Genomic DNA, 20,987 nt, shown 5'->3' with positions numbered 1-20,987 from the left:
ACAAAAATTAATTAACTGGGAGTTATTATGCACAAATGAAAGTCAATAGTAGCAGATGGGAAATATATGATTAGTGATACAGAGGGTAAGGAATCCATGCGCAGTCGAAATCGTAAAAATTATAGTCACTCTTACCCTCTCCCAAAACACTCTCTCTCTCTCTTTAAGCTCCTATTTTTCTCATCAATTAAATCATTCAAGTTGAATTGGAAAGTCAAAAATTGAAGGGAAATGTAGTGGATATGGAGAAAAACAAGTTTCTATCAAGTAAAGTAGTTCTAATCATTATGTTGCTATATGCAAGTGTAACATTATCAGGGCACAAATTAAGAAACACTTTGTCCTAGTTTAACTTTGCCAACAAGTTGACAAATTAAAATTCTAATATTTTTAGGCCATTAGCTGATGAAAGATGGTAGTCCAACCAAGGCAATGATTCACAAATCTGTTCAAGATGTGTTCTGTTCTTGTGAAAGACTCTAAAATGTTGTTCAAAATTTCTATATCAGTTCATTATTTCTCTTACAGCCAAGATGATCACATAGTTTAACACTAGTAACCGTAATAGGATGTGCTTTGCCAAACCAACAAGGCACCTAACTGGTCGAGGCACGGATACTAACAGAGAGGGCCATAACACCCAGGCTTGCACCAACCCCTACTACATTGCTTGCCCACTTCTTCAAATAATAGGTAGCCAACTTGAACCATAAGCTAGCAGAACTCAAACTCCTTTAAAAAGCAAATGCCTCAAATAATAGATGCTAATTAAGTAGAATAAGGCGGATATTTGTAAGGCTGAGACTACAACTCCAATCAATTCACATATCTGATGCATTTATAAGGTGATCTCGGTACTTTCAAGGAAGTCTTTATTATCATGCTAGTTAGTTTGCCATTTCAACCATTTTCTTTCCGTTGTTAATTATTTGCTTTCATTATAATTTCAGTTTTTGGAATTAACATACCTCTATTTCATGTAATTACATAATTTAATTAGGTTCAAGACCAAAGAATTAAATTTCATCAGTGTGAAAATCATGTATGTAGGTAAAACAAAGGACCAAATTGAACCAAATTTGTGCGGATCAATCTTAATCATTTAATTGACTTGCCCAAAGGCTACTTGGTCGAGATAAGCTTGATTAAGATGAACTAATTGATGGGTTGTCATACCCCTACTACATTGCTTGCCCACTTTTTCAAATAATAGCCAACTTGAACCTAAATTAACTAAGCTTGCTAGCAGAAGTCAAAGCTTCTTTAAAAGGAAATGCCTTAAATAACAGTCATTTGATATGGCATTTTTTTCTGCATGAAACTAAGTTAACAGAAGCGGAACTCCTCTAACTATAAAGCTTCCTTATTGTGATGGTTCATATTATGTGCTCTTTCGTCAACAGAAGGGAAAAAGGATATGGAGAAAAGCAAGTTTTTAACAAGTCTAGCAAGTAGTTGTAATAGTTGTGTTGCCATATGCAAATGCAACCTTCTCAGGGACTAAAGTTAAGTAACATTCTGTGCTTGTTCATACGGGATGTCATGGAGCCTGGTCTTGGTACAAGATTGTGGCGTTAATGACATCTTCAGGAAATAATGTCACAGCTATTGACTTGGGTTCTTCAGGAATCAACCCGAAACTTGAAATCACGCATTTTTCTGATTACTTGAGTCTGCTAGCTTCTCCTCCTACTAATAAAAAAGTAGTTCTTGTAGGCCATAGCCTTGGTGGACTTCCCATTTCTAAAGCCATGGAAATATTCCCAGAAAAGATTTCAGTTGCTGTATTTGTCACTGCTCTAATGCCTGGTCCAACTCTCAATGCAGCCACCCTCTACACTCAGCTGGTACCAATTTTCCATATTCCCAACTAGAGCCATGAGATAATCTGTTATGTTTGTTTAAACCTTTACATGTTTGAAACCAACTATACTTCGTTATAGACATTCAGTGCAGTGATAGGTCAACTTGATAATCGTGTTACATATGATAATGGACTTACGAACCCTCCAACCACCTTGATCCTATGCTCAAAGTACTTGGCAACTAATATCTACCAGCTGAGTCCTAATAGGTAAGAAAATTATAATACGAATTAAATATACTCTGTAGCTGAAGGCATCACCTACTTGAAGGATTTAAGAGTTTAATTATCCAAATTACTGATCTATTCAATTACTTAATCGCAACATATCTTGTAACTGATTTAAAATGTTTTTGTTTCCTTCTTGGTGTTAGGATTTGGCACTGGCCACAACACTAATAAGGCCATATTATTTATACCATGTGGAAGATATTTCTAAGGATATAGTTCTTTCAAGAACAAGGTACGAATCAGTTAGGAGAGTATTCATTGAAAAGAATCCACCAGATGAAGTGGAAGTGATCCAAGGCTCTGATCACATGACCATGATGTCTAAACCCCTTCAACTTTTTACTACTCTTCTCAACATTGCCAACAAGTATAACTAAGAGATATTAATTAAGAACAATAAGGGGAACTTGTGTGAGGCTGAGAATAACATATCTGATGCATTGATATGGGGATCTCAGTTCTTTCATACAAGTCCTAGTTAATTTGATATTTCCATCATTTTCTTTCAGCTGTTATTTCCTTCATTCTAATTTCAGTGTTTCGAATTGATATCAATAAGCGACCTTTATGAACTATAATTACTGAATTTTAGTTCATTTGGATCAAGACCGAACAAATAAATCATGTCAACGGGGAGGAGGACATAGAAGTTGACAAAGTGTTGTAAATCCTACGGAAAATTCTATAGTCACAAAACATGTAGAGAATTCTTATAGCTTGAGGCGTGTCAATGACACTGTGTTTCATAAAACTAGGAGCACAAAAACCGACAAGATCCATTAAGAAAGAAAACCCAACACTCTATAATATGTAGGAGGATTTTGTGTGGATCTCTGCAGCCAAAGAAGAATTACTTACGGACTTGAAAATATATTGATCAAGAAAACTTCTGCTCAGAATGGTTAAGGTCTGATCATATATAACCGACCAGACAATAGCAGCCATATACGTCTGAATAATGATTGTTAGTCATTAGGACTATTCAAAGTTATATTGAATGGTACTGATCGAAAAATTGTACTATCAGCTAATGAATAATAGGTAACAAAGATTGATGGCTAATTAAGAAGATTAACAGCAGTGGTGGAGCCAGAAATCTCACCAAGGGTGTTTTACTAAAATTATACCGTATATATATACAAGCTCCTACTTTTCTCAACAATTAAATCATTCAAGTTGAAATTAAAGGAAACTCAACAATCGAAAAGGGAAATAGTAGATATGGAGAAAAACTAGTTTCTAAACAAGTCTAGTAGTTATAAAACATCTGTTGCTAATATGCAAATGCAACCTTGTCAGGGCCATGTAGCATGGTCATGGTACAAGATTGTAGTATTGATGAGATGATGTCAAACTGGAAGAGAAGCCCTAAAGATCTCATCGATGCCACAATATTTTACCAGGTTCAGGCTCAGGCTCCATGAACTAGCTAGCTTGAAGTGTTTCTTAGCTTCAGGCCCTGGAAAGGTTTAGTATTAGAACTACTAGACTTGTTAGTCTTTTTTTCCTTCTTTCTAAGAATGTGCACATAATATGAATCATAACACGACGCTTTGTAATTAGAGGAGTTCTGTTTTGTGCTAACTTACTTCCATGCACAAGCAACCCCACATTGGTTATTATTTGAGGCATTTGATTTTTATATGAGTTTTGACTTCTGATAACTTACTTCCATGCATAAGCAACCCCATGTTGGCTATTATTTGGGGCATTTAAATTTTAAGTTTAGGATTCAATTCTATACTCGATCTATTTCTTGTAAGTATCATCATTCACCAAATTAACTAACGGAAGAGAGAATAACCAATTAAAAGGTTCGACAGACTTAACATCATGACCGTAAATACATGTTCAGTTAATGAGTCATTAGTTGATTTAGAACCTACAGAATATTCTACCCGTACCCATAAAGATCAAAACTGAAACCGTCTTATGGATATAAAAAATCTAAATAGCCAATTTGGGTTGCTTCAGCATGGAAGTAAGTTAGCAGAAAACAGAACCCCTGATTGAAAAGAATCCACCTAATGAAGTGAAAGAGATCGAATCTGACCATATGGTCATGATGTCGAAGCCCCTTCAACTTTTTACTCTTATTATGAGCATTGCTCACAAATGACCACACAGCTTTTCATTACATATCCAAGAATGAAGCTTAGTAATTTAATCAACATGACTGCACAGCCGAGGAGGGAAGCAGCAATTTCACATATATGATGCATTTCTATGGCGATTAGTTAATTAGATATCTCAATCATTTTCTTTCTTTGGGTTGTTATTTCGTTTAGTTATAATTTCAGTGTTTAGAACTGACATCAATGAATGACCTCTATTTCCTCTAATTACATATCAATATTTATTATCTTGGTTCAATTGGAGTGTTACAATCGGTACCACAACACTTTCCTTATCTCGTGGGTAAAGACGAAAGATTGAACAAACAAAGGGAAAGTGAGAGAAACAATCAAACACTAGCGTTAAAATAAAACTCACAGAATCAATTTTGTTGATTCCTTAGCAAGTCCATCCGCAACTTGATTGGCCTCTCTATAATGATGATGGTTAGACTTGGTTAAAGTTTCACATTGATTAGGAATAAATAGGCATGCAGTCTGCTTATATAGACTCGGACGATTCTCTTTCTCACCTAGGTTTTCATATCTTTAAATGGTAACAATTTTCTGAGTTACCTCAGAAAGCTTGCGGGATTGGGTCAGTGTGTGTGAATTTTTTGAATCTGAAAATTTAGCGGCTGCTACCAACCTAAGAACGACCCCGATCTACAGAAGCCGGTTTCCAGAGGAGAAGTGCGTAAATCACACGCGCCGTCAAAGCTGGTGAGGCAACCCAGTTCGAAGTGCGCGTGGAGACGCGTGAGTGGACAAATCTTGGTGCGGCTTCCTGTTCCAACATCGGTTAGGCATCTCCGGTTGAGTTATAGGATCATTGTTCCAAGAAAATTTTTACTGAATAGTGGTTCGATTGCAGGAATCCTAAAGATTCGAGGATCGAAAGATTGTCTAGGAGAGAACTGGAGGATTCAATCAATGGAGATGAATAGAAGAAGAGAGAAACAGAGAGAAGAAGAGAGGAAGTGATCTGTATATTTCATAAATTTTCTGTAACTGATGATTACAATCTATTTATGAAGAATACATCTTAACTGACTTATTCTACACTAGTAAGGTCATTTTATTTATACAACGCGAAAAATGCTTTTAAGGAGATAATTCTTACAAGGAAAAAATATGGATCGGTTAGGCGAGTGTTTATTGTTACTGCTGAAAATAATACCTTGACGAAGGAATTTCTAAAATTGATGATTGAAAGACTCCATCAAATGAAGTGGAAGAGATTCAGGGCTCTGACCACTAATTAAGAGCTGTTAGTTAAGAAGAATAAGGGGGACATGCTTAAGGATGAGAACAGAACTTCAGTCAATTCACATATTTGATGCATTTATATGATGACTCAGTTCCTTCCATAGAAATCCTAGTTAATTTCTTTCGGTTGTAATTTCACAGTTTGAAATTTACATCAATAAAGGACCTCTAGTTCCTGTAATTACTTAAATTTTGTTCAATTTGTTTCGAGACCAAGCAGTTAAGTCACGTCAATGGGGAGGAGGACGATATGAAGGAGGAATACGCTGTAGATGAGCAAACTCTTGTTGATGCCATTTACCTCAATCCACAACTTTAAAAATGAACAGATAGCGCAGTAACTGGGAGTTATTGTGTACAAATGCAGGTCATAGTAGCAGAGTGTAAGGAGGTCTATGCGAGTCGAACCATTAAAATTATAGCCACTCTTACCCCCTCCCAGGACCCTCTTCCTCCTCAAGCTCATACTTTTCTCAACAATTAAATCCTTACACTTTTTATTTATCATTCTTACCAAAAGTTGGTCCAAGCTAGCTAGCTAGCTGAAAATATAGGTTAGGAGGAACTAAAATGCATATCTAAATGTCACCTTTCATTAAAGATTGTATGCTACGTGCACTTTAATTAAAAAAAATGCTCAAACACGAAAGGCAATCCCTTTTTCCAAGCTATAAATACCATCATGAATCATTTCAATTTCTTAATCTACTCCCTCTGTTTCATTTTACTAGGGCCACATTAACTTGACACATCCGTTAAGAAAGCTTTATGTGCTCATTCTTCAAAAGGGCACAAAGATATGGAGAAAAATATGTATCTAACAAGTCTAGTAGTTCTAATACTTCTGTTGCCATATGTAAATGCAGCCTTGTCAGGGTCTAAATGTCCTAAACCTAGCAAGCACTTTGTGCTAGTTCACAAGGCAGGCAATGGAGCCTGGTCTTGGTACAAGATTGTGGCGTTAATGAGATCTTCAGGACATAATGTCACCGCTATTGACTTGGGTGCTTCAGGAATCAACCCTAAGAAGGTCCTCCAAGTCCAACACTTACCCGATTACTTTGGTCCATTAATGAAGTTCATGGCTTCTCTTCCAGCACATGAAAAAGTGGTTCTTGTAGGCCATAGCCATGGTGGATTAGCCATATCTAAAGCCATGGAAAATTTTCCCGAAAAGATTTCAGTTGCTGTATTTGTCACTGCTCTAATGCCTGGTCCAAATCTCAACGCAACCACCGTCTACATTGAGGTACCAATTTGTCATATCACATATGTATTCGAATTCTAGCCATGGGGATGATCTGTTATATATGTTTGCTTACACTTTTTACATGTTTGAAACTAATGTTATAGTCATCTAAGGGAGTGTTATCTGCACTTGATAATCGTGTGACATATGATAATGGACCTACCAATCCTCCAACCACCTTCCTTGATGGTCCAAAGTACTTGGCCGCTTATGTTTACCAGCTGAGCCCAATTGAGGTAAGCAAAACATAACATAGATATATACGTGAAATAGCTAAGTCCTGTTATTCTGGTCATGGACATGGAAAGTAACTGCTTTAGATTAGTCTATTTTCCTTCTTGGTGTTAGGATTTGACGTTGGCCACTACACTAGTAAGGCCAATATACTTATACAGTGCAGAAGATGTTGGAAAGGAGATAGTTCTTTCAAGCCAAAGGTATGGATCAGTTAGGCGAGTGTTCATTGTTGCTGCTAAAGATAAATTTCTAAAGAAGGAATTTCAACTACAAATGATTGAAAAGAATCCACCTGATGAAGTGAAAGCGATACAGGGCTCTGACCATATGGTCATGATGTCTAAGCCCCTTCAACTTTTTACTCTTATTATGAGCATTGCTCACAAATGACGACGCAACTTTTCATTACATATCCAAGAATAAATCTTCATTGAAATAATTTAATCTACATGACTGCACAGCCGAGGAGGGAAGCAGCAATTCACATATCTGATGCATTTTGTATGGCGATCTCATGAATTCTTTTATGGAAGCCCCAATGTCGAGTTAGTTAATTAGATATCTCAATCATTTTCTTTCAGCTGTTATGTTTCGTTGTACAGTGTTTGGAACTGACATTAATAAACAACCTCTATTTCCTCTAATTGCATATCAATATTACTATCTTGGTTCAATTGGTGTCTTACAAGCGGTACCACAACACTTCCCTTATCTCGTGGGTTAAACAACTATGTTGGAAAGTACGTGATTGAAGACGCAAGACGAAAGATTGAACAAACGCAAAGGAAAAGATGGGAGAGAAACAGTCAAGATTTGACTTAAAACTCTCACAGAATTGTGTCAAAATAAAACTCACAGAATCAATTTTGTTGATTCCTTAGCAAGTCCATCCGCAACTTGTTTGGTCTCTCTACAATAATGATTGTTAGACTGGGTTAAAGTTTCACTGGGGCACAGATGGGTGGTCTGCTTACATACACTTGGATAATTCTGTCGTATCTTTAAATAGTATCAGAAAGGGTAAATATGTGAATGAAATTTTTGAATCTGAAATTAGCTGCTGTCAACGACCAGCTTACCCCGATCTACAAGAACCCCAGAAGCCGGTTTCAGAGGAGAAGTGCGTGAATCACACGCGCCGTTAAAGCTGGCGGAGACGACCCAGTTCGAAGCGAGCGTGGAGGCGCGTGAGAGTACAAATCTTGGTCCGGCATCATGCACACATCGGTTTGGCATCTCCGGTTGACTAGTGGTGGTCTCCTTATCATAGAGCCATTTTTCCTAGAAGAAAAATTCTCCAAACAGAATCTGTAAGCCCTCTTTGGTCAGGTTTGAGACGACTCTGTTTATTGCTAATTTTTTTCTTGATTCTGGAAACTGCGTATGACTGAAGCAATGAGTTGAATGGTTGTTTGACCAAATTGTGACTTGATACTATTTGTTGGAGGCTATTTTTGAAGCCTATTTAGGAAATTATTCTAGAGTGCAGCATCAAAGTTTGGCCATTGTAAAGTTTTTTTTAGTGTGTTATTAGGCTATTTGTTTCTTTGGAGGGTTTGACCGAACTTGCCAATACAGTTGGGAAAGAGTCTCAATATCAGAAATTATTGAAGTAACACACTTTTGCCAGGTTAGATAAAACATGTCTTTATGTTTCAAAAGTGGCTCGCATATCTTTATTGTTATATAAGTGACCAAATATACCCATCCAATATGAAAATAAAATAGTGAATGATTTCATTCCAATTATCTGGTGAAATCAGAAATTTTACTTGTTTATTCTCTTTTGATGAATGATTGAACTTCCAACAAACACATCCAATAAAAAAATAAAATGCACCTATAGCACCTAACATGGGGTTACTTCAGCATGAAAGTAAGTAAATTAATTAACAAATGTCAAACTCCTGGAATTATATAATTGCCTTGTAATGCTTCATACAATGTGCTCATTCTTCAAAGGAAGAAGAAAAATCTATGGAGGAAAACAAGTTTCTATCAAGTCTAGTAATTCTAATACTTCTGTTGTCATGTGTAAATGCAACCATGTCAGGGCCTAAACGGCCTAAAACTCGCAAGCACTTCGTGCTAGTTCATGGGGCTTGCCATGGAGCCTGGTCTTGGTACAAAATTATGGCGTCAATAAAAACTTCAGGGCATAATGTAACAGCTCTGGACTTGGGTGCTTCAGGGGTCAACCCGAAACAGGTCCTTGAAATCCCACATTTATCAGATTACTTTAGTCCGCTAATGGAGTTCATGGCTTCTCTTCCAGTAGATGAAAAAGTTATTCTTGTTGGACATAGCCTTGGCGGATTCGCCATATCTAAAGCCATGGAAAGCTTTCCTGAAAAGATTTCAGTTGCTATATTTGTCACTGCTCTAATGCCCGGTCTAATTCTTGATGCAGCCACCGTCTTTAATGAGGTATCATTTTCAAATTCAGCCATGAGATGATTTTCTTTATGTTAGCTCATATTCATGTTTGAAATTATTTTATTTTACTGCAGTCATCCAGTGGAGCAATATCTAAACTCGATAATCGTCTAACATTCGATAATGGACTTGCCAATCCTCCAACAACCTTCATCTTTGGTCCGAAATACTTGGCGAGTTATCTTTATCCACTGAGCCCAATTCAGGTAAGCAGACTGCAGAGCATAGTAAAAATATAAATTGAAATAGCTGAGTACTAGTACTCTTGATAAAGAGAATGGCCGTGATAAACGCTTTTCTTTTCCTTCTTGGTGTTAGGACTGGGCACTGGCTACTACATTAGTAAGGCCAATTTATTTTCACAGTTTGGATGAAATATCAGAGGAGATAGTTCTTTCAAACAAAAATTATGGATCAGTTAGACGAGCGTACATTGTGGCAGCTGAAGATAAAATTCTAAAGAAGGAATTTCAACAGTTAATGATTGAAAAGAATCCGCCTGATCAAGTGGAAGAGATTTTAGGATCTGATCACATGCCCATGATGTCTAAGCCCCTTCAACTTTTTACTCTTCTTATGCGTATTGCCAATAAATGACAAACTATCTTAATAGCTTAAACTAGCTTGTATTACATATTCATGAATAATGCATAGTTGAAATAAAAATTAGATTACCCTTTGTGTAGAGATTCCCTTGCTGTTCCCCACAAAGCCATCTTGGAAATGTTCAACATAAGCAAGTTGTAAATTTTGGCCTTATCACTTGGCGTCAGGGATTTTGTGAAATCGTGCCTTTCTAATTACATCTCCAATACATGAGCATTTCACAAAATAATTTAACTTTAAGGATCCAAGTAACGCCATGTTGCAATTATTTTCATCAGATCATAGATTCCATAGTCGATGTACATATGTTATGTTTGGACTTATAACTCTAGCCCCAACTTACCTTTGACTTACTAGAACGTCGAAGGAACAAAATCCGTGCACTCAAGATTTTCGCACTACTCGAATTCAGTTGCTGTTTTTGTTACTGAAGTGATGATGTCTGGACTAAATCTGAACGTTTCTACCCTCACGAAACAGTTCAAATTTCCCTTTCTTATTTTCATTCTATTTGTTGAACATATTTGGTTTAGTTTAATGCAAAGAATGATACGAAAATTCCAGTGATTTCATGAGATTTAAGCACCCTGTGTTTAATTTGATTATTTTCCCTCACTTAACAATTTCCTTTCTGCTGTATGAAATCACTCGGGCCATAGAGTCCTCTGTTAGATAACAGGTATAATCATCTCTGACCTTTATGATCATGTCCCCTGAAATTTTATGTCAAAAAATGGTTGTGACTTTGTTTGAAAATGTCCTCATTTATCCTGCACAGTGTACAAAAACTTCTGAGAGACTTTTAGGTTCATTCAGCAGTTGACATTGATCTTTGTTATCCTTTCTTTTATAAGTGATACTGACAATCGAACTATTCTATGCAACTTCAGCCTGAATAATCTAATAATCTATTCTCTTCCTCTAGTTGACTTAGTGAATGATAAAATTCCCAACAAATAATATTTGATATAGGAATGCTTCAGCAGGGAAGTAAGTTAGAAGGTCAAACACCTTGAATATCTATAATAATTGTCTTGTAATGGTTCATACTCTGAGTTCAAAAGAAGAGAAGAAAGTAAATGGAGAATAACAAGTTTCTAATAAGTATAGTACTGATAGTTTTGTTGCCATATGTAAATTCAACAACATCAGGGCGTAAAACTATCAAGCACTTTGTGCTAGTTCATGGCGCGTGTCATGGAGCCTGGTCTTGGTACAAGATTGTGGCACTGATAAGATCTTCAGGGAATAATGTCACATCTCTTGACTTAGGTGCTTCAGGGATCAACAAGAAACAGGTTCTCGAAATCCCACATTTATCTGATTACTTTAGTCCGCTAATGGAGTTCATGGCTTCTCTACCTACACATGAGAAAGTGATTCTTGTAGGCCATAGCTTTGGTGGATGGGCCATATCTAACGCCATGGAAAGATTTCCAGAAAAGATTTCAGTTGCTGTATTTGTTACTGCTCTTATGCCTGGTCCAACTCTAAATGCGACCACTCTCTTAACCAAGGTATATATAATTCACCAACTTTGCCTTTGCTATGATCTGTTGAGTCACCTACTAACATTTTTTCATGTTTGAAACTATTATTTAGTTACAATCTTTCAATGGAAATGTATCTCAACTTGATAATCGTTTAACGTATGATAATGGACCAACCAATCCTCCAACAACCTTCATCTTTGGTCCAAAGTACTTGGCAAGAAATGTTTATCAGCTGAGCCCAATTCAGGTAAGCAAAGCATAATGGTCATGAGGATGGCTCTATGTTGCATGTTTTCGCCTGTTGATTCGAGTAGAACATCAACATCATTGAACTAATAAAGTTTCCTCTTCTATTTTTTTTCCCTTTTGTTATTAGGATTTGGCGCTGGCCACTACAGTAGTAAGGCCTCTATACTTGTACAGTGTGGAAGATTTTGCTAAGGGGATAGTTGTTTCAAGCAAAAGGTATGGAACAATTAGGCGAGTATTCATTGTGGCTGTTGAAGATAAAACTCTACCCAAGGAATTTCAACATTGGATGATTGAAAATAATCCACCAGATGAAGTGAAAAAGATTTCAGGCTCTGATCACATGGCCATGATGTCTAAGCCCCTAAAACTTTTTACTCTTCTTCTACGTATTGCTCACAAGTGACGAGCTTATTGATCTTCGATTAAATATTCAATAATAAATAATTTTAAAAATTGTACTTCAACTTTCCCTTGAATTCTGATGTTTCTTTTTCCATAACTTATGAGATGTGCTTACTATTCGATCGTATATGATATATTCTCATAAAGTAATCAGCAGAAATCCATCTCGTTACAATCTATTGCATCAATAATTTAATTAATTATATGATCTTCCTCTAATTGACTTGAATAGCGGTCCTCCAGTCGGCTATTTGCTTGCTTACCTTTCTCAAAGACAAATCGAAAGCAAAACGTAACTTTGGCTCAACATATATAACTAAATGCGCAAGCAAAAGACACTTCAATCATTTTCAGTTGCATTTGACAAACTTCTGCAACCCCACGTATACTCTGATCCAGTAAAATGTCGAATTTGAAAGAAGAAAAAATCAAAATTCACTCAAATAATTAATCATGTGGACAAGGTTTATAAGATTCTTTGTACTATGTGCTCATAGTTCAACACTAGAAAAGAGAAAAAAAGAATTATGAAGAAAATCAAGTTTCTAATAGTTTTAGTACTCATACTTTTGTTGCCATATGTAAGTTCAACAACATCAGGGCCTAAATGGCCTAACGCTAACAAACACTTTGTGCTAGTTCATGGCGCGTGTCATGGAGCCTGGCCTTGGTACAAGGTTGTGGCACTGATGAGATCTTCAGGGCATAATGTCACGGCTATTGACTTGGGTGCTTCAGGGATCAACCCGGACCAGGTCCTTGAAGTCCCACGTTTGTCTGATTACTTGAGTCCGCTAACAGAGCTCATGGCTTCTCTTCCTACACATGAAAAAAGTGGTTCTTGTAGGCCACAGCTTTGGTGGATTCGCGATTTCTAAAGCCATGGAAAGCTTTCCAGAAAAGATTTCAGTTGCTATATTTCTCGATGCCTGGTCCAACTCTCAACGCGATCACACTCTACACTCAGGTATTACAATTATTTGGCCAAATTTAGTCACAACTACTTCTTGTTACATACTACTATTCTGTAATTTTGTTACAGATTGGTAGCGGAATAATATTTGAACTTGATAATCGTGTTACATACGACAATGGACCCAACAACCTTCAACTTTGGTCCAAAGTACTTGGCAAGTCATCTTTATCAGCTGAGCCCAATTCAGGTAAGCTAAGCCCCAATTGGTGTTTGGGCAACTCTTTTTTATTTTTTTGTGATCAAGTTAGGTATAAGATTCATTTCTTTTTAGAACGAGACATAGTGAAGTCTGCTATGAATCCTCTGCACAAACATACAAATCTTCAACTGGACTAAAGAAGACCCCTGAATTACCTGAATCTTTTACCAAAGTAAGCCATTATTAAATCAATTTATCAAAATAATACATTTTTTTTGAAATTTTACAAAACTAGTATAAACGTAGTTTTCAGTAATGTCTTAGGTGATATGTTATTCAAAAGAATTCAATAACAAAAAGACAAAAATGTGACAGAGTAAAACAGACATAAAACGTTATTGTCAGGAACGTTTTATATTTCGTTACTTTGAAGCACGTTTTACAGCTAAAACGTGACTCAGAATAACGTTTCTCTGAAATGATTAAAAATTAAAATTAAATCTCGTAAATGTCTCATTCAACTTTATTAACCTTATATATATATATATATTTTATCTTCTCTTTTCATACATTAACAGTGTTTTTGCAAGGATAAATAGAGTGATGAGGGATTTTGTACGATATCAATTAATTTTTTTTCTTAATAGTTGTCTTGCTTACTTATTGCATCAATATTAATTCAATAGTTTCTTTATTGATAGTCTAATATTAATAATCATAAGAAATCGATTGGTCTAATATTTGGAAGGGATGATTACTTAGGCTAGAAGAAGATTTCATATGATTTATTCACAAATTTTGAAATTGAAATGATACAAGACATGCTCCAAATTGTTCAAAGTCTTCCTCATATTTTTTTCTTTGGTTCAAAAGGTATTGTCTATGTATAAAATAAAAGAGAAAGAAAAGAGAAAATCATATATATTACAAGTGAAGGTATGTACAAAATATTACTGTACATTTTAATAGTGGAAATTTGAATAATGAATGAGGCATGTACAATATTGAATCTCAATTTTCAACCATTTCAGAGAAACGTTACTGTGAGTCACGTTTTAGCTGTAAAACGTGTTTCAGAGTAAGGAATTATAAAACGTTACCGACAATAACGTTTTATGTCTGTTTACTCTGTCAAATTTTTGTCTTTTTGTTATTTAATTTTTTTGAATAAAATATTACCTAAAACGTTACTGAGAACTACGTTTATACTAGTTTTGTAAAATTTCAAAAAAAAAACATATTATCTTTGATAAATTAATTTTAACAATAGCCTACTTTGGTCAAAAATTCGAATTACCTAGCTACACGAAAATTTCACAAATTCATTTTATAAATTTTGTTTTAATTTCCCCTGTTTGGTGATAGGATTTGGCGTTCGTTACTACGTTATTAAGGCCAATATACTTACACTGTCCGGAAGACATATCAAAGGAGATGGTTCATTCAAGCAAAATGTATGGATCAGTTAGACGAGTGTTCGTTATATGTGCTCAAGATAAGATTCTAGCAGAGGAATTAAAACAATATATGATTGAAAAGATATCCATCAGATGAAGTGGAAGAGATTTCGGGCTCTGATCATATGGTAATGATGTCTAAGCCTCAACAACTTTTTACTCTTCTTCTGTGCATTGCCAAAAACTATTAATTGCATTATCCAGAATAAAACGCATATTTATGTAACGACATAAACAAGTCTATTATATATACATAAAAATAAAAAAAATTGACTATGCATATATATAGCTAATTTTTCAGCTAAGAAAATTTAGATGAACACCGAAAAGTCAAATTTTGACTTCTGTAATAAAAATCTCACCTTATCTAGAATTTCTGTGTCAAATCCAGAAAAACGATCTTGGTCAATTGGCTAAATGTTGAGCTTATGAAAAATTCACTCCGTTTAGCACTCCATTAATTTGCTAATTCTTGTTTATTCTTTCTTTATAAAACTATAGAAATATATTTGTTAATCTTGCCGCCAGACCAACCAGCAATTAAACCTCGAAGTCTTTGTGTTTAATGTTAAATTAATAACGCAATTATCAACAAATGTATGATGTTTAATTTCTTGGAATTTAATAATCTTAAAAGGAAACTATCAAAGGACGTATTATGCTTCTTTAAAGCAATGATTGGAACTCTACATAATGACAGAATATTATATAATTTCTTTCTTTTAGTTTCTTCTAGTATATATATATTATATATATATATATATATATAATGGTTAAATATTCCATTTCTAGTAGAAAAATAGTTTAAATATATGTTTTGTTATACTTTCAATTTGAATATACATCTCTTAGTTAAACTTTTAGCTCAAATATTTTTTTTCCATTATATTTTGACTCAAATTATTTAAATTTTGACGAAAAATATGTGTTAAGCTCAAAATCAAATAATTTGCCTCCAATTTTTTAAGAAATCAATCTGTTTAATCCAATCCGGCATATTTTTATATATTTTTTTTTATTTATTTTTTTCAATATCTGAAATTATTAATCGAGTCCAATAGAGACATTTATATCAAGAAATAACATTTGGTGTATATACAACTATAAGAAATTTATTTTTCTTAAAAAAAGTCATTTCCCGAACTTGCTTTTCAATTTTACAGGTGTCCCCAATAATAATAGTCCTTTATAATTCTAGTAAGAGAAGACATTATATGTATATTATTTCCAAAAAGAAAACAATTTAAAAGCATGATGCATAAACATGATTATTTATTTGATATTAGTTAGTGATAATGATCTTTAATTTTAGATCTATATAAATAGATATTTAAGCTTATATAGAACAAAAAGGAATGTGGTCCATAATTTAGACCAAATTCAACATTAATGTTGAAAAAAAAAGACAAATGGAAATAAAATATTGAAAATATTATTTATGAGGGGATTATATTTTATCATATATAGAAAAATGCGGCAATTTCTGATAGGCTGGCAATGCAGATATCATGATATGAAATGGAAAAAGTCAGAAAACATGCTGATCGCATGTTTAAGAAATAAAAAAGTGTTAATCATGTAGATTTATTAATAGTTATGTGTTGCAACTTGGAACTATGATAGATGTACTATTTAATTAACTAAAACTAATATTGAAAAATATGAAAATATCATCAGAATTATCTCTTCCTTTGAATAAGGGAAAGACGAATCCACATGATGTTTGACATTTTCATTTTTTATTTTTCCAATATCTTTTGAATATTATTGAAGAATTTCATGTGACCATTTTCCTCCAAAAGACTTTTATCAACTAATTGAAATTAAGGGTTAAGGTAGCATGTTTAGTCCCTTAATTATTGATATAATCGGGTTCAATTCTTATGATATTTGATTAAAGCATATTTAATTTTCAATTGCTTGAAATGTGAGGTTTTGATTACTTTGAGAATGAATAGACTATTTTATTACTAGACTGTTTTATTATTTGATCATCATATATCATGATTAAATTGTATCGATATCTTATTTGTGAGGATAATGTCTTTTAAAAACATAAAAGGGTTAAAAGACATATATTTTAATTAATTAAAGGTTAAACTTATTGAATCGTATATCATAAATATTAAAATCAAAATTTTACTCATAAATGAAGGACCAAACATTACAACAAAATAATTTTTAACGGTATTAAATATTGATATTAATAAAGAGTGTTAAAATCTTTACCGACTTTAATTAAGTGTCATTAGAATCAATGTCGCTAAAGGCTTTAGGGACATATATAAAGAGTGTCAATTACCGTTAAAAATACTTATTTAATAACAATTAAAAATTAATTACCGCTAATAATCATTTTTATTACAGTGAAAAATGCATCCTTGAAATTATGGTGTTCCTTTCAATGGAATACTTCTTTTTTATCATGAAAAATAATAATTCTACTATCTCTATTATTTTGGACACATCTACGAATGGGTTTACTCTGTTAATTATTTTTAGAATATCCAAAAATTTGTTAATCAAATTAAATGAGGATTGCGATTAAAGAGTGTCTTGTAGTAAAAAAATATAATTATGAGTTAAATAAGATTCGAATACATATTATCAAAAAAGTTTCTTTATACCTTAATTTCTAAACGAAATTTTTGAGTTGTGTCAAGAAATGTCAATATTTATATATATATTTACAAATTAAAATTTGATCTTTATATACAATACTCCCTTCATTTCATATTAAGTTAATTTTTAGATATTTTTCATTTTTTCAAGTTAAGTTAATTGTTCAGTTTTCAAGATTACTTTCAATTTTATCTTTAATTAGTTAGTATTGGAACTAATATTTAATTAATCTGTAGTTAGTTTAATCATAAATTTGATAATAATTAATAAAAATAAAAATGAAAAACTAAATTCAATTTACGTCTTAATCTATAGTCTTAAAAAGTATAAAACACCTAAAAAATTCACTTAATATGAAATGAAGTTAATATAAGAATATTAGTTAGAAATCTTGGTGGGTAAGCTGCCCCTGAATTAATGCCAACTCATTATGTTTGCTAAACCATAATTTTGACAATATGTCAACATTATAGTACTAATCTTTTCTTCTTCTTTTTCTTCTTCATTCATAAATGTGATTTGATTGTAAAACTTAGCAATTATCTTGGCTAGACATGTATCCACCAATAACCCCAAAATACCTTTCATGCATTATTGTAGTGTTTAAATAAAACTGAAAAAGATTAACTTTTTTTTTTTACAATTGTCGATTTCTTATTTGTTTATACAAGGGATAAGAAAGGCTGGACATATATCTACCAACAATCCTTAATTAACAATCAATTGGTCGACTAGTTAATTAGTTAAATTTATAGGAATATCAAAATAATCAACCGAATATAACACTAATTAGCTTCGATAAAATACCATCCATTTTTTTTTGACAACATTAAAACTTAGAACACATAGTAATTTTTCTTGGAATTATAATTTTAGGAAGTTATTTGCTATTACAACTCAAGTTATACTGTAATCAGGTAATATTTAAAAAAACGAAAATAAAAAATATACCAATATTCAAGAAATATAAATATCTGCATAATTGCCACTTCAATATAGTATGGACAAAAAGCGAAGACCTACTGTTTTTCCATGTCCAAAATCAGATATTTTCCATAAAATTAATATTTGTTTTTAAAATTTTTAATTAATTGTTTTTCTAGTGAATTTGGATACATCCACAAAACTTCGCCTAAAGAATTCTAAAACACACACACCAAAAAAAAATTATAATTGACATATATAAAACTAGATTAAATAACAATAAGTAATCAAAATTACAAAAAAAAAAAAAAAAAAAACAATGAAACGATAAACTCTAACACCTAACCTATCCCAAGGAAGCTCTTTTGAATCTGATTTTACACTTTACAAAGACTTCTCTCAGTGAATGTAATAATTGTCATGCGCCTTCCATGCATTTAACTACTATATAGTCGGATCAGTAAATTTCAAATATATTCGATCGTTTTATGGAAGAAGGCCGATGTAGGGGACTGCAGCAACATAATTCCTTCCAGCAGGAAATGTATCATTTTGTGAGAAAACAGTACCAACAGCTTCAATAAAAACAATAACGAACTCAAACACCAATTCCATAATTCCTATACACATTTCCAACATTTGAATCACCATAAATATAAATTATATTCTCGATCGAATGTATGTTATATTCTTCTCTCCTCTTTTTATTTTCCGCGTTTTCGCTATCTCTTTCGGTTCAATTATATACGTACGTGTTGTTCTATTTATAGTTTCCAAAGATACAACGATGATTATATTCGTTGAAGATATTAATTAACAAAATATGGCTTTTGGAAACCCCCAAGAGTCGGGGAATATAAAAATAAATAATAATAATATCTGCTTGTAGCAATAATGAGATGGAACAACCATCGATTTTGTTTTTTCTCTTCTCTCACACTCAAATTATTACATACGAAAATTTTCACATTTTGTTCCTTAAATAATTAACATATTTTGATTTTGGTCCTTGTAGTTCCTGATTAAGCTTATTTAACTTTTATTTAGTTAAAATGCGTACTTTTGATTCATTTTACTTGCGCATCTTCGCAAATTTCATTAACATTTAAGTACTGAACCACGGAATTATTGATGTGTTATGTTAAATTTATATTGTTACTCTAGATTTGAAGATAATATAAGTTTTAGAAAAAGTTTAAATACACATATTTTCTATCATGGGACCAAAAGTACATTTTAGTAAGTTAGGGGTGTGCTTAGTTCAATTAATATTATAAAGATCAAGGCATATATAAAAGGTGCAATTAGAATATCAAGGCTCGTTTGGTAGAAGAGATACTAAACAATTAATTTCGTGATTAATTTTAAGATGAGTTTATTTCATATTTGGTTGGAATAAAGTCTTGAAATAATTTATTACGAGATTAATTATTCTGAGATTTTAATACCATATTGGGAAAATTATATATAATAGCAAACATTTAAATTAAAATAAATATTATAACTATTCTTTCATATATTTTTAGTTCGCAGCAAATGTTACTTGATTTTTGCCATTTGATTGTGGCCCGCTAATTTTAAAAAACGAAAGACTTATTTTTATACAAACACCTTCCCTATCTTTTCTCTCCTAGTTTCTGTCGATTTCTCCTCAAATCAGTTTTTTTTAAAAGTTGGTTGGGCTCACATATTTTAAAAAACGGAAGATTTATTATTTTTATACAAATTCTTTCCTATTTTTTCTCTTCGAGTTTCTTTTGATTTCTCCTAATCTCTTTAAATCAATTTATTTTTTAAAAAAATTATGTATGATTTCCACTAAGATAGATTTTTAATTATATACATATTACACTAGTACAAAATCATATATATATATATATATATATATATATATATAGAGAGAGAGAGAGAGAGAGAGAGATAGATAGATAGATAGATAGATAGATAGATAGATAGATAGATAGATAGATTTCACTTATACATATACATATATGCATATACAATTGACAAAGTCTAATACAAAGAACATATACATGTACTATTAATAACTAATACAAGATTTTATTTATATACAAATTCCATTATATAAACCGTGGAATATACAATAATATAGTTATATATACATATACATATACAAATTTATATTTAAATACATATAATAACATATACATATACAACTGAAAATCACCACCAAAAAAACATATACTTGTACAACTTACAGGCAAGTAAGTTTCTTATTTGTATACAAATTTTAAATATATACTTATACAATTGGAATGAATACCAAAATATACAAATTAATAATCGTCCTATACATTTATAATTATGCAGTACAAATATTTTTCTGTCTAAGTCTCTTTTGTCTTTCTCTCTTTCTCGTTTTATACAATTCAAGTTATATATAATTTCTCTCTTTCCCATTTTATACAATTCGATTCAATTGTATATGTATAGCGAATTATACATATATATATATATTTGTTATGGAGCTCAATTATGCAAACTTTGCTATAGCATACAAATAGTAATTTTGTATTTGCTATAAGTGAAAGTTATCCTACCTATATTAAAGATATAATAACAATATTAAAATAATTGGTTCAAAAATAATTAATCTCAGAATAACTTATTTTCCGTATCCAAACGAGCCATGGATCAAAGTGCAATTATATTCTAATGCATATGTATAGATTGAGGAGAGATGAGATTTGAATGG

General features: G+C 32.6%; 3 protein-coding genes, 1 long non-coding RNA gene and 1 pseudogene across 7 annotated transcripts; 4 read left to right on the top strand and 1 right to left on the bottom strand.

Moving 5' to 3' along the window:
- Positions 1–1,243: 1,243 nt before the first annotated feature.
- On the bottom strand, positions 1,244–5,516 carry LOC114074265. The gene is made up of 2 exons (XR_003574669.1): positions 4,589–5,516; positions 1,244–3,554 (listed from the first exon to the last, which is right to left on the bottom strand). It is a non-coding gene; the product is annotated as an uncharacterized LOC114074265 (long non-coding RNA).
- A 670-nt stretch (positions 5,517–6,186) lies between these two features.
- LOC107029869 (salicylic acid-binding protein 2-like) lies at positions 6,187–7,608 on the top strand. Its single transcript, XM_015231343.2, has 3 exons — positions 6,187–6,727; positions 6,832–6,963; positions 7,076–7,608. Exons 1-3 carry the CDS (start codon positions 6,278–6,280, stop codon positions 7,352–7,354), a joined length of 861 nt encoding a protein of 286 aa, XP_015086829.1. The 5' UTR covers positions 6,187–6,277; the 3' UTR covers positions 7,355–7,608.
- A 528-nt stretch (positions 7,609–8,136) lies between these two features.
- On the top strand, positions 8,137–10,087 carry LOC107029964 (methylesterase 3-like). 4 transcript variants are annotated; one of them, XM_015231443.2, is made up of 4 exons: positions 8,137–8,274; positions 9,018–9,391; positions 9,475–9,606; positions 9,719–10,087. In XM_015231443.2, exons 2-4 carry the CDS (start codon positions 9,098–9,100, stop codon positions 9,995–9,997), a joined length of 705 nt encoding a protein of 234 aa, XP_015086929.1. In that variant the 5' UTR covers positions 8,137–8,274; positions 9,018–9,097; the 3' UTR covers positions 9,998–10,087. The 4 variants fall into 4 exon arrangements, with proteins under 4 accessions (XP_015086929.1, XP_027775015.1, XP_027775014.1 ...); XM_027919214.1 differs by having other exon boundaries at positions 8,179–8,293; XM_027919213.1 differs by lacking the exon at positions 8,137–8,274 and adding an exon at positions 8,477–8,594.
- A 197-nt stretch (positions 10,088–10,284) lies between these two features.
- Positions 10,285–12,250, top strand: LOC107030089 (salicylic acid-binding protein 2-like). Its single transcript, XM_015231509.2, has 3 exons — positions 10,285–11,523; positions 11,609–11,746; positions 11,876–12,250. Exons 1-3 carry the CDS (start codon positions 11,086–11,088, stop codon positions 12,152–12,154), a joined length of 855 nt encoding a protein of 284 aa, XP_015086995.1. The 5' UTR covers positions 10,285–11,085; the 3' UTR covers positions 12,155–12,250.
- Positions 12,251–12,625: 375 nt separating this feature from the next.
- LOC107030173 lies at positions 12,626–15,417 on the top strand (annotated as a pseudogene).
- The last annotated feature ends 5,570 nt before the right edge of the window (positions 15,418–20,987 follow it).

Source organism: Solanum pennellii, chromosome 1 (assembly GCF_001406875.1).
Source record: "Solanum pennellii chromosome 1, SPENNV200".
NCBI classification, from domain to species: Eukaryota; Viridiplantae; Streptophyta; class Magnoliopsida; order Solanales; family Solanaceae; genus Solanum; species Solanum pennellii.
Note: the sequence above shows the minus strand (reverse complement) of the source record. Positions and strands in the feature narration are given on the sequence as shown.